This window comes from Danio rerio, chromosome 3, assembly GCF_049306965.1.
Source record: "Danio rerio strain Tuebingen ecotype United States chromosome 3, GRCz12tu, whole genome shotgun sequence".
NCBI classification, from domain to species: Eukaryota; Metazoa; Chordata; class Actinopteri; order Cypriniformes; family Danionidae; genus Danio; species Danio rerio.
Window position 1 is genome coordinate 38546157 of NC_133178.1, and position 13252 is coordinate 38559408.

Here is a 13252-nt window from a genome sequence, read left to right on the forward strand (position 1 = left end):
CATCTTAAGTGTTTCTTGTGGGTAGCAAAGTTCACATTGTTGCATGTGATACAGTAACCAAGCGAAGGGATCGATTTAAAGATTAAAACTGGTGAGATTTGGCTATATTTTTACTTCATTAAATCAGCTCTACTGTATTACGCTCTGTGTATAGTTCTGAATATATCAATGATATCAATCCCTAGCAACATCTCATATCTTAGCAGCATTGCTAATATAATGTCTAAACTTACCAAACTATTTAGCTTGATTACTTCATTTTTAACAAGTTCTTGTTATTAATGTGACTCCGTTATGTATTCTCTGAGTGCTCGTTGTGTTGTGGATGTCGAGTTTTTCAGTCATGCAGTATTGTCATCATCAAACACGCCAGACAGGTTGACTAGTCACGAATCGTGATTCACTGTCGCGCAGTCGCAGAAGAGTCTGTAATGCTGTAACATTAGATATAATGTGTTTGTGGTTAGCTAGTCGTCTCACATTTTTCCTCATATATGTGTGTATGTGTTTGTAAACATGCCATCTTCCCCATGTCTTGCAGGAAAGTCTGCTGTTAAACTAACAGTGTGCCTGTGGTCCTGTTGTTAGGAAGGGCTCAGCAGTGCCTGGGTGCCCAGGGAGCCACTGCCTGAGTCCCAAGAGGTCGACCTAAAGCAAACACTGGACATGAGTGCTCCTAAAGGAGGCCTGGTCATCTTCACGGCCAACTCCAACCCCTCCAGCAGAGAGCTGGCCCGGAGGATCGCAGAGTGAGTCCACCAACAGCAGAGCTCTTCACACTGGGCTTCGGGGTCCGGCCCTTAAGAAAGTTAACCATGGTTTTACTACAATTGAAACCAAAAGACCATGGTAACCACAAATTCATCTTTCACGTTTTGCTACATCAAACACGGGATAACCATGGTATTTGACTGGTTATACAAACAGTAAACAGTATGCCTTAAATTCATGGTTATTATGTATTTAATAAAATGTTTTTATTATTAATGGTTGTATTGAAACCATGGTAAATTTCAGTAAGGTGTGGGAAATTGAGTAAATTGGTGAATTAATGATAACAGTGATTAATATAAATTAATATCTAAATAAAATTATTGATAGTTTGTAAATTCATAAGTAAAACAAACAGACTAATAAAGGAAATAAATCTTACCATGAAATAGGAATTGTAGGATTAGAACAATCATTTTCATCGTTACATTTAAAAAAAAAGAAGCAGTTAACAATATATATATATATATATATATATATATATATATATATATATATATATATATATATATATATATATATATATATAAATTATGTTAACAGCTACTTTTTTTTTTTTGGTTGCTCATTACTTTTTTTTTTTAAATGGTATTCAAACTAACATTTATTAGCATTTTTTTTTTTTTTTTTGTAGATTTATTTTTGGCCTTTTTGCCTTTACTAAGTGGATTAAGTGGATAGGACATTATTTCAGAAAGAAAGCGAAGTGGGAGAGAGAGTGGGGTTAGGGACTGGAAATGTCCTCAAGCCGGGATTCGAACTCGGGACGCCCTCAAGTGCTACAGCACCTTATGTCGACGCGCTGACCGCTAGGCTATTGCGCCAACGCTCTTTTACTTTAAATAGCTATTTTGTTTTTATTAATATTATATAACACTTACTTTGTTCGTATATATTTATTATAAAACTATAGCATATTTCCGTCTCAACCTCTTCAAGTTAGACCAAACTTTTATTTTGCTGCATTGTCATGAAATTGCTTTAGTTTCTGCAATCCTAAAAACCAACACAGTGCTTTTAAATTCTTTTAAATAGCAAAAAATAAATGTATACACTTCCGGTCAAAATTTTGGGGTTAATTTTTTTTCCGGGTTTTTATTTTCTTTTAAATAAAATGATTCTGTTTATCAAGGTTTATCAAGGCATTTAATAAATGTAAAAAGAAAAACAATTGTTAAAGTGTTAAATATTAACATTTTAATGACTGCTTTCTATGTAGTATTTAAATATAATTTTCACTGTAGTTTCAAATGAAAGTACTGCTTCTGTCATTCTTGTTTTTATTACTCTTAACAACAACAATAATAATAACACAATAATAATATTTAATATTAGAGTGATTTCTAAAGGATCATGTGACTGAAGACTGATGTAATGATGCAGAAAATTCATTATTAAAATCACTGGAATAAATGATTAAATTAAATGATAAACTACTTTTGAACAGTTATTTTACAGTGAAATAAAATGTTCACTATTTTACAATTTGGTGAGCAGGATAAGCGTATTATAAAACATTTAAAAATCCTACTCACCCCAAACTTTTGACTGGTAGTGTACATGTAGAATTAGCATTGTTATAGACCTATCATATTTAGATTTGCTAACCTGAACAACCATAATGTCAAAATACTAATGTTTTCGGTGAAAGCTTTGGGTTTAATGTTTAAGCTGTTATATTTCATCAATTTTCCTGAACATTTGTTCCTGCACAGGCGATTGGGGGTGGAGCTTGGGAAGGTGCAGGTCTATCAGGAGGCGAACAGAGGTGATGGTCTTTTTTTCACCTCAACTTTCTATCAAATGTCTCCCATCTTTGCTGCTGTAGTGGCTGTTCATTCTTTGCATGCCATTGTAGAGAGAGCAGACAAAACAGAGCTGGGCCATGAGCTTCTTTTGCCCAATTAAACTGACAGTCTTTGTTTTGGGTCAAGCTTGCGTGTTGTGGAAAAAAGAGAGAGATATGCTTGCACTCCCACATGCACATGCAGACGCTGATGAAACTCTGCCTGTACAGTCAAATCCCTATGCAAACTTAAATAGGCAGTCTGTTTGTGTGAAGTTCAATATTTATCTTGAACCAAGCAAGAAAAAAAAAAATTCAAGTAACATTTCTTTTCCCACAGAAACAAGGGTTCAGATTGAAGAGTCTGTGCGCGGCAAAGATGTTTTCATCATCCAGACCGTGTCCAAGTAAGAAGCCTTGAAGGCATATTTCACATAAATATGAGATGTATTTCATCATTTACACTACCTTGTTCCTCGCTGCTGATACATATGATTTACTGATTTTAGAAGAACACAAATGAGCATCAAGCGTTTAGTGCAGAAAACAAAATTATACAAAAAATAATGTCTATCATGTAAACTTTCATGTTGATTTCTATAGGTGACGCATTCAATGTATCTAGTTTACATGCCAAAATCTTGTCAGATATGTTTATTTAGATAAAGAATTATTTGATGATTTGCACAGTTAATACACACTGTTAACAATCGGAGTGAAGCCCTAAATGACTAATTAATTCTTGTCTTTTTTTATTCTTGTCACTGAATATAGAATAGATGAGTCTTACCACATAAGGACTCAAAGAGAAAGATTTACTTAAAGATTTTTGCTCAAAAAAAGTAAGTCTGGGATGTTGTGAGGAAAAGTACAGATTGGAATGCAAAAAATTGTCTTTTGTCATGAGAAGTTCTGTGTCATAAAATGGATCATTAGCTTTAATGTCTCTAACTGATGTATGAAGCTGTTATTATTATGTAATATCTGTCTGTCTCTTGTCTTTTTTGTTTACTGGCCATTTACTCCTTAGAAGTATTACTGCCACCTGCTGTACTTTTTATGCACTTGTGTGATGGATTTGTAATGTCTGTGTAGCTTGGGGAAGAACAAAATACTGGAAAGTGACCCATCCACCTCAGAGCATCAGTTCCTAGGCCAAGCTGGCACTGCGTGTTCAGCTCCTCCACCTTTGTACTGAGATCCTCAATCTCCGAAATGGACAGAATCACCAAAATCCTTACTTTAACCAACTAAATGCTATGACCCAATCCTGTGTCCTCTAAAAATGTTAAAAGGGCTCTAAATACACTACTTGATAAAATTATTGTCATCGATTCCAGCTGTAAGAGCTACAAATAATAACTTGACTTCTAGTTGATCATTTGTAAAAGTGGCAGAAAGTAGATTTTTCTGATGAATCATCTGTTGAACTGCATCCCAATCATCACAAATACTGCAGAAGACCTGTTGGAATCCACATAGACCCACGATTCTCACAAAAATCAGTCAAGTTTGGTGAAGTAAAAAATCATGGTTTGCGGTTACATTCAGTATGGGGCGTGCAAGAGATCTGCAGAGTGGATGGCAACATCAACAGCCTGAGGTATCGAGACATTTGTGCTGCCCATTACATTACAAACCATAGGAGTGGGAAAATTCTCCAGCAGTATATCACTCCTTCTCATTCATCAGCCTCAACATCAAAGTTCCTGAAAGCAAAAAAGTTCAAGGTGCTCTAGGATTGGCCAGCCCAGTCACCAGAAATAAACATTATTGAGCATGTCTGGGGTAAGATTGAGGAGGCAGTGAAGATGAATCCAAATAATCTTGATGAGTCCTGCAAGAACGCTTTCTCTGCCATTCCAGATGACTTTATTAATAAGTTATTTGAGTCATTGCAGAGATGTATGGATGCAGTCCTTCAAGCTCATGGGAGTCATACACTATATTCATTCTTTTTTCACTGCACCATGACTTTATATTCTATACCGCACATTATTTCTGTTAAGTGACGAGACTTTTGTCTAACCAAAGTCAGACCTTACTGTCCCAATTAAATAATTAAAAATCAAGGCTTGATCATATTTCATTTTGGTAAAATAAGCGTAATCTAGAGGCATTTGCCTTTCATATAAGCCACTTCTGATACCAAATGATCAACTAGAAGTCAAGTTATTATTTGTTAATGTGAAATTAAAGCACAAACAAATGTCAAATACGATTTTACAGTGGAATTGTGTTGTATCAAGTAATAGAATGTTCTAAATCAATAATAGCATCCTTAAAAAACATTTATATTTTACCTAAAATACTGCCATTTATTGGTTTTAACATAAAAGTCGAATAGAGAAAAAATACTACATGGGAGCTTTAACTGTAAAACTATAATCAACAATTCACAATCAATTTCTGTTTTTTTCCTCTACTGAAGCCCTGGTTTACTTGACCGCTGTAGCAAATTATCTCAAAGAGAATTAAGATTTATTTATCGGCAAAATGGCTATTTGTGTTTGACTACTGGTTTTAAGGCACGCTAAATTTAAACTAGACTCGACAGAAAAGAAAGGAAAGTATCAGAGATGGGAATGTCTGAGCTGTGAGATTGACTCATTTTGTCTGGGTCCCTGCCTGCTCTGAGTCCTCTGAGTTCAAGTCTTTTTCTGTGGTCCTTCCTCGGGCAGTGGCCTTAGGCACAAGCTTTTATAAGAATAATTTTGTTCCCATCCTCTGGAGCTGGTTTGACCAATAAGAAGTTTAACTTTTGGTTTTTAAGCGTGATCATTTGCATAGGCTTTTTTGGTGCAAACTTATGCAGAAATGTTCAAGTTTCTTAAAATGTTATTATGTTGCACACGTATTAACATGAAATGTAAACAATCGTTCAGTACACCAAATTAGCTTTGTAGAGACATCAAATGTCACTCAAATGTATGTGAATGCAAATTCTGTTTCTCCAACCCCAGTTCTTGTAATCTTTCTTCTTCCCCATCTGCAGGGATGTTAACACCACCATCATGGAGCTGCTCATTATGGTGTACGCCTGCAGGACGTCCTGCGCTCGAAACATCATCGGCGTCATCCCCTATTTCCCCTACAGCAAACAGTGCAAAATGAGGAAGAGAGGCTCCATCGTCTCCAAACTGTTGGCCTCAATGATGTGTAAAGCTGGTAAATGAGTCCGTCCATCACTAAATTGTCCTCTCATTTGTGTTTTGTGCAAATCCAGTCCTTCAACTCATTTGCTGTGTCCATTGTGGCATCAATCAGGTCTGACTCATCTCATTACTATGGATTTGCATCAAAAGGAAATCCAGGGTTTCTTCAACATTCCAGTGGATAATCTCCGGGCCTCTCCATTCCTGCTGCAGTACATCCAGGAAGAAGTAGGTCCTTGTGTGGAGCTTATTTGCAATTCCTGTTGATTTTGTAGTTGCTCTTCCTGTTTGTGCTGTCTGGGCATTCAGGTTTAATAATAGGTCAGTCTAGTTTCACTTTAGCAATATGTCACCTATGCTGCTCAAAAATAAAATGCAGAATAGAAACTGGACTCGTCTGATGCTATGAAAGTGATGCTATTAATTACTCACCCTCATTATGTTCCATACACATTAAGATATTTTTTAAAGTCTGAGAGCTCTCTCATCCTCTATTGACAAAAAGGGTCTTGAGACGTTCGAAGTCCATAAAAATAGCAAAAAAATAAATAAATGTGTACTGAGAAAGAGGAGAAGAAAATGTTGAATAAAGAAGTTATTTTTGTTTAATGTGCACAAAAGTCTTCTCGTAGCTTGATAATCTTCCGATTGAACCTCTGAAGTCTTATAATCTGATTTAAGGACTTTTACAGGTTCTTGCTTCAGAACGAGTGAGTTTTAGCTACTTGTACATTAAGGTAGCATTTCAGAAAAAACAAAACACCCCCGAAGAAATTAATACAGAGGGTAATAACTTAACCACTAGCCAGCTAGTGTTTCAGAAGTGTTATTGCAGAGCAGCACAAACAGCATGCAGAAGTTTAAATTCATTACTATGCGCAAGGCATGCGCCATGCATTCTGGAGATCGCTAGACGCAAAAGTATAAACCAGCCTTAAGTCAGAGGGAAGGTCTTATGTCTTCGGCTAGAATTAAGTGTGTGTGTGTGTGTGTGTGTGCGCAACTGTGTGTGTGCAACTGTGTGTGTACTAAAATGAATTAAGAGACCACTTAAACATGTAGTTTAAATAAAACTGAAACTACAGATTTAAAAAAAAAATCTAAATAAATAATAAAGATGTTTTCAGACATGTTTATAGAGATTTTTGTACGACACCATACCAGTGCTTTAATTTCAGAGCGTAAGAAATCCATATTTGGTGGAATAACCTTGAATGTTTTTTTTTTTTGTTTTGTTTTTATCATCACCTCTAGTGAAAACACTGGTTATTCAGCCCAACCCAAAAGTAAAGAATCCAAACATGCTTAAAATATTTTAGATGTAGTTTAGTGGATATACCTAACGTTTATAGAATAATACAAATATTACCATTTTCCAAAATTCATACCTAATAAATGCAGTAAATCTAGATAAACTAGAATTTTTGCAGTTTTTTTACATAGTATACAGCTATTTTTACCTTAGCTGTAAATGTCTACCTCTACTTTTATATTTTTTAAACTATGACCATATTTATTTTTGCTATTTTTTTCTGCATTCAGATTCCTGATTACAGAAATGCTGTAATTGTGGCCAAATCTCCAGCATCAGCCAAAAGGTAAAGTCCTGTCTTACCTCTGTATTGTCATGCAAGTTGTTCAGTCATGATGGCTAAAACAATAGTTGTAAAAGTTGTGCAATCGTGAGGTTGAAGCATGGAGAGATGATGGTTTTGGCTTTCAGATACATCCAGTGTCAATTTTGTATTGATATATTAAATAGTTTTTAAGATTCATGCATCCCAATGTACAAAACTTCATCTAATTTTGAAAGTAAATGTTTTTGGATTCCATGTGGTGGTAGACTATGTTTTCAGCACAGCAGACTATTAGAGCCTGTTTTATAGGAACATGTGACACTATAAATCTGCAAACACTGTTTTGTCTGTAAACACTAAGATTGTACATCTTTAGATTGTTGACTTTTAAGGCCCTGATTTATTTTAAATAGAATCAATGAATGAACTGGTGTGACCATTTTGAAAGGAAAAAGTGATCAAAAACATTTGTTTAGAGTTTTTTAACGTTTGAAAGAGAAAACCAAAGTAAACATGCTGAAAAAATGTGCATGGCTGGATGTTTTGACATTGAAATGTTTCTTTGGCTCATTTTTTATGTGTAGTCAGTTTAAATCAGACATTCATTAGTAAAAGTGTAGAGTGAAGAGCTGCTTTATATGTTGAAAACAAAACTGACACTGTTTTTTTTCACTTTTAATTTTGTAAAGTCCCTTTAATTAAAGCCATATTATATATATCGCTGAGTAAATAAAGTGGAGTGGATTGTAGTGTCAAATTGCAGAGCTTAATTTAACTGTTGATTTTCCCACACGTGTCTGTTTTTATCTGTTTTCTTTTTTTTGGTAGTAAGAGGAAACCACTCTGTAGAATTTCATATATTGATCTCCATTTCTCAGCTGTGTGGGCTGCATCTGTATTTTCACTAACATTATACAGCTGCTCAGGCCCTTTAGGTTTTTAGGGTTTTTTTTAATAGGAGTGATCTTTACAAAAAATACCTTGAACAATTTTTTCAGATCAGTTAATAGTTATGCTTATAACATTCAATCTCAAATCTGTATTTCTTTCGAGTTTAAAGACAGATGCTCCTGTGTAAACAATGTAGAAAGCAGACAGGTAACTTTTGATTTAGACTACTCTTTTATTGTCAGAACATGAAAATGCATCAACCTGATGAATATTTTTCATATCCGAGTTACAATGTTTATATTGATATTAATAAAACTTGTATTGAAACCGGTTTAGATGAACATTTATGTTCCGTAAAACAAAAACATCTGTAGAAATTGTATTGAAATAATCTGTTTATAATTAAAATTAAACATTGCCTGTGGACGCTGATAGCCCAGTTGTCGCTAACTACGTTTTTTTTTCAAAGATGCTAATTAAATTTATGCACAAAACTGGAATATTGCATAAAAGATGTGCAAACAAAGCAGCGTTTCCATCCAATGAGCCAAAGAGAACAAAATTGCCACTTCCTGATTAACTGGCGCCTTAATATTAAAAGTAAAAACTGAATTTTCTGCGGTAGGAGAAGCTGCGTCAATCTTTACTTTAATTAATTACTTGTGCCTTATCGGACAAATGCTATCATGCATTGAACGTGTGGTGGTGGTTTGAAGGCATGAAGGAGGTAATTAATAATATAATAACACTAATACACAAACTGTTAAGGTTTTTTTATAATGACCTAAAACAACATTTCAGATGTTTTACAATGTGCTTACGCTACTGGTTTGTCCATTCAGACACATTTTTATCATCACATGATCTTTTATAACAAAATCCCATGACCTTTTTATTGCGCTTACTGGAATATGTTCGGTAAAGTGTTTTCATTGCAGTTCATGCACATTTTTTTTCTTATTGAATAAAAAGTTTATCCTACTCAGTTATGCGCTTATGTTTTAATGCACATTTTCAAAATGTATGCGCATCTACGCGTTTCCATCAACTGATTTTTTTTTAATGCGCCTCATCTCCAAAATGCGTCTAAAATAGCTGGATGGAAACATAGCTAGTTTGCTGACATATACCACAACTGTGCTGTGGGTGTCCCGAGTTTGAGCGTTTCGCAATCTCACCCCCTTCAACTTCTCTTTCTGTCAATATGCTGTCCTATCCTAATAAAGGTAAAACTTCTAATCTTTTATGAAAATAAATTAAAAAAAAAAAAAACAACATACACGATAAACTACACATTTTGTACCTCATTATTATGCTGAAACGTAACTTTGTTTTTTCTGATTTTTATATATGCTAAACTATAGCCTGAATACATGCAAATGAAAAATGCTAATCCATAGCTTATTAACAATTACTGTAATTATTTCTATTACTTTCTTAAGCATTTAATACACATCTAGATAGACCTTATATCTTAACACTTATCGAACAAAGAAACACTTTATTGAGGAAAAATTATATTTGTACAGTTATTGTTATTATACTATTATTATTGTCCAGCGCTAAGCCTACATGAAAAATAAATGTGCTCTTTGTCAAAAACATGTCAGGACTTTCAGTGTGTGCAAATGCTTTCATTTCAGGAGTGTAGTTTGTCAGCATGCCTGTCAACATTGGGATGTGAAAATAAGGGATTTAGATTTTTCTTTTGACCATATTAAATAACAGAGGAGTCACTTCACAAATGCACAGATCTATAATGAAAGCATTCAATTTCTTTCCTAACTTTGTATGCTTATTTAAGACAAAATTACCCCCCCTCAAGATCGACATGTTTAGATGTTGTTGTTGTTGTTGTTGTTGTTGTTGTTGTTGTTATTATTATTATTATGTGTATATGTCTATTCAAACATGCATTAAATACCCAGGGTGTCCACTTTCTCTCCGCTTCAAATTGAGTGTACAGAATCTGTTTGGGAAACAGCATCTATTTATCATCTGATAGTCTGTTTTAAGGATTGTATATGAGGGGCAACGGCACCTGTAATGGAAATGAAGGGAATCCCTTCATTTATAAATTTATTTCAAAGTGTTATCATGCCTAAATAAAATGAAAGCACAGAAAAGACTCATATTTAAGAGCAAGGGGTGTCCCCTGGTGGTTCGGCAGTATGAGTTGCCTATATGTAGGATCGGCTCGTTAATGTTTATTATTGCCATCCTTTATAGAAAGATTAAAAAAACAGGAGAATTACAGGAAAATACCTTTAAGGGATGATGGAAGGATAGAATTGCAAAATAAGGGAGAATCCCAGGGAAAATGGGAGGGTTGACCGGTATCAGTAAGCATATAAATATATATATATATATATATATATATATATATATATATATATATATATATATATATATAATTTTTTTTTTTTTTTTTTTTACATTTGTCTATATAAGATTAACAAAAACAAAATCAGATGTATAAATTGTAAATTAATTCTTGCTGTTTTTATTTGAGTTTCCAATATGAATTTTTTTATAGAAAACTGGTTGTTAACCAGGGGACCGGAGCTCATGGCGCAACACAACAAAAACAACACAATTGTCTGTGTGTTTACAGGGCCCAGTCATTTGCTGAAAGATTGCGTCTGGGCATTGCTGTGATTCACGGTGAAGCACAGGATGCAGAATCAGACCTGGTTGATGGACGCCATTCACCACCTACTGTCAAAAACATTGGCGCCATCCATCCAAGCCTAGAAATACCATGTGAGAATCTCACCTCGTACAAACTCACTCAGTTGTTTCATTTGACTTCTTAATCTCCATTTCTTATTGCCTTTTTCTCTTGTGTAGTGCTGATTCCCAAAGAAAAACCACCGATAACTGTAGTTGGAGATGTAGGAGGACGAATTGCCATCATAGTGGTTAGTTCTGGATGATTTGAATGTCTTCATTGTGCTATTTTAAATGTACCCTTCTTCTAATACGTCTTGTTTTCATCTAAAGGATGACATCATTGATGATGTTGACAGTTTCCTAGCAGCCGCCGAAACTCTGAAAGAAAGAGGCGCCTACAAGATCTTCGTGATGGCCACTCATGGGATCCTCTCCTCAGATGCTCCTCGACTAATAGAGGAGTCGGCTATAGACGAGGTCAGCTTTAGCATCGTCCTTTCAGAACGATGCCTGTTGTTGTTTATGAATACTGACTGACTTTTTGGTGTCTCTACAATCAGGTGGTTGTCACCAACACCATTCCACATGAGATCCAAAAACTCCAGTGTCCCAAGATCAAAACAGTGGACATCAGCATGATCCTGTCAGAAGCCATTCGCCGCATCCACAATGGAGAATCCATGTCTTACCTGTTTCGTAATATAGGTATGGATGATTAGCAGGTTCTTGTACAGTCAGTCATAGGTCAAGAGTTTTTTTCTGTCCCTATTGCTTGTGTCATTAACCGTTTCTCTGTTTGTCATCTCTCCAAACCGCTTGTTTTATGTGTAATATTTTGAAATAATAATAGTACGCTCGAAGAACCAGGATGTGTAAAGGGTTGTTGACCAGAAAATGATTATACTGTCATCATTTACTCATCCTCCATAGATATTTCTAAATAACGATAAAAACTGGAGGCCATTGACTACTATTGTATTTTTTTTTTTACTATGGATGCTTTCAACAATCTTCAAAGTATCTTCTTTTGAGTTCAACGAAAATAAAAGAAACTCATAAAGGTTTGAAAGCACTCAGAGGGTGAATAAATGTTGACGTGTCATTTGCTTTCCCTTTCAGTCTTGCGTGCTAATGTGAAAACAGGCTTGAAGTGCAGGAATTTTTCACCTCGTGATCTCAAATGTTGTCACTTTTTAAGATTTCGATTTAAAGGGAGAACCACTGGATGCTAAAAGGACATCTTCGGCTCTTTTAGCTGTAGATCTTCTGTCTTTTCTCATTTTTCTTTTTAATATTTAAAGAACGGATAACTCCACTGTGTGGCCAACAACTCCAAAATGTTTCCAATTCAGAACTCTATGCTGTGACATATCAGTGTCAGTGCCTCATGAATTGTGCGTTTTCGGTGCCACTAGTTGATTTGTGTTCTGTCCGTGTTAGTGCTGATGTTAAATTAACATTTATTTTGTACACGCAAGGTACGTTCATAGATTTCAATATAGTGCTTAAGATTGAAACTAAAGCCTAATGCACTTGACTGAATGTTTTTTCTTGCTCGATTCTTCTACTAACACTTTGACACGAGAGTTTAGGTTTGAAGTTTTGCCAGTAACGGGACCGTGGAAATGTTTGCCTCATAAATGTTTGGTCATAGCGGCCAGAATTTGCCTCTGAGAACTTCTCATTTTCAAATGAAATGCAGGGTTTTTGTTATGTGACTAATATGTCAGGCTTTTGTATTTATTCACAGCACTTGATGACGATGAATAAACAGGTTAAAGACTTACTGATGTCATGTGTGCAGTGTTTAATTAATGATCCGCCCTTTTTCTTGTTGGCAGGTTAGACTGACAGCGTTGTCAGATCTGGAGTTTCGGGTTTGTTGATTTATGCTAGTCCATTTTAGACTCTGAGAACACCAGTTGTGGAAAGTAACAAATTACAAATACTCAAATTGCTGTAATCGAGGAGTTGGTCTCAGGAATTGTAATTTACTTAGTAGTTTTAAAACTGTGTACTTTTACTTTCCCTTGAGTACATTTATAGTGCAGTATCGCTACTTTTACTCCAGTACTTTCCTTCAACCTGCTGCCACTACTTTATTTCTTGTCTATGGGGATTAGAAAATCAGTCCTGTGGTTCCTGTTCAATCAAATCGCTCATAGAAAGTAAATTGCATCATAATGAACAACCTCGAGACATGGGCGATTTATAAGTGTCCAAGAAGTTGTCCAAAATCTTTTTTTCTGGTTTTTGGTTTCCACACCTGACGAATAAATGTCAGTATTTGACGTCAATATGGTGTTGGTTTAAGATGTTGGATTTTGGTCACTTTCTAATAACCTAAAATCAACCAAATATCAATGCCATTTGATGATGTTATTGTAAGTCAAAATAAC

The 13252-nt window shown here is 35.1% G+C and overlaps 1 protein-coding gene across 5 annotated transcripts; it reads left to right on the forward strand.

Annotated features, from left to right (window-relative positions):
• Window positions 1-33: 33 nt before the first annotated feature.
• Window positions 34-12643, forward strand: prpsap2 (phosphoribosyl pyrophosphate synthetase-associated protein 2). Of its 5 annotated transcripts, none has more exons than XM_073938253.1 (11): window positions 34-91; window positions 542-849; window positions 2487-2539; window positions 2898-2964; window positions 5553-5725; window positions 5825-5940; window positions 7255-7310; window positions 10795-10943; window positions 11031-11101; window positions 11184-11330; window positions 11414-12639. In XM_073938253.1, exons 5-11 carry the CDS (start codon window positions 5572-5574, stop codon window positions 11570-11572), a joined length of 852 nt encoding a protein of 283 aa, XP_073794354.1. In that variant the 5' UTR covers window positions 34-91; window positions 542-849; window positions 2487-2539; window positions 2898-2964; window positions 5553-5571; the 3' UTR covers window positions 11573-12639.
• Window positions 12644-13252: the final 609 nt, after the last annotated feature.

What these genes read in the sequence shown, in the direction of transcription:
- prpsap2 (XM_005164119.4), top strand. Translation starts at nt 667, where the DNA reads ATGAGTGCTCCTAAAGGAGGCCTGGTCATCTTCACGGCCAACTCCAAC. An exon ending in TCTCCAGCATCAGCCAAAAG is followed by an intron (nt 7,311 to 10,794) that starts GTAAAGTCCTGT and finishes GTGTGTTTACAG; the next exon opens with GGCCCAGTCATTTGCTGAAA. An exon ending in AGGAGTCGGCTATAGACGAG is followed by an intron (nt 11,331 to 11,413) that starts GTCAGCTTTAGC and finishes CTCTACAATCAG; the next exon opens with GTGGTTGTCACCAACACCAT.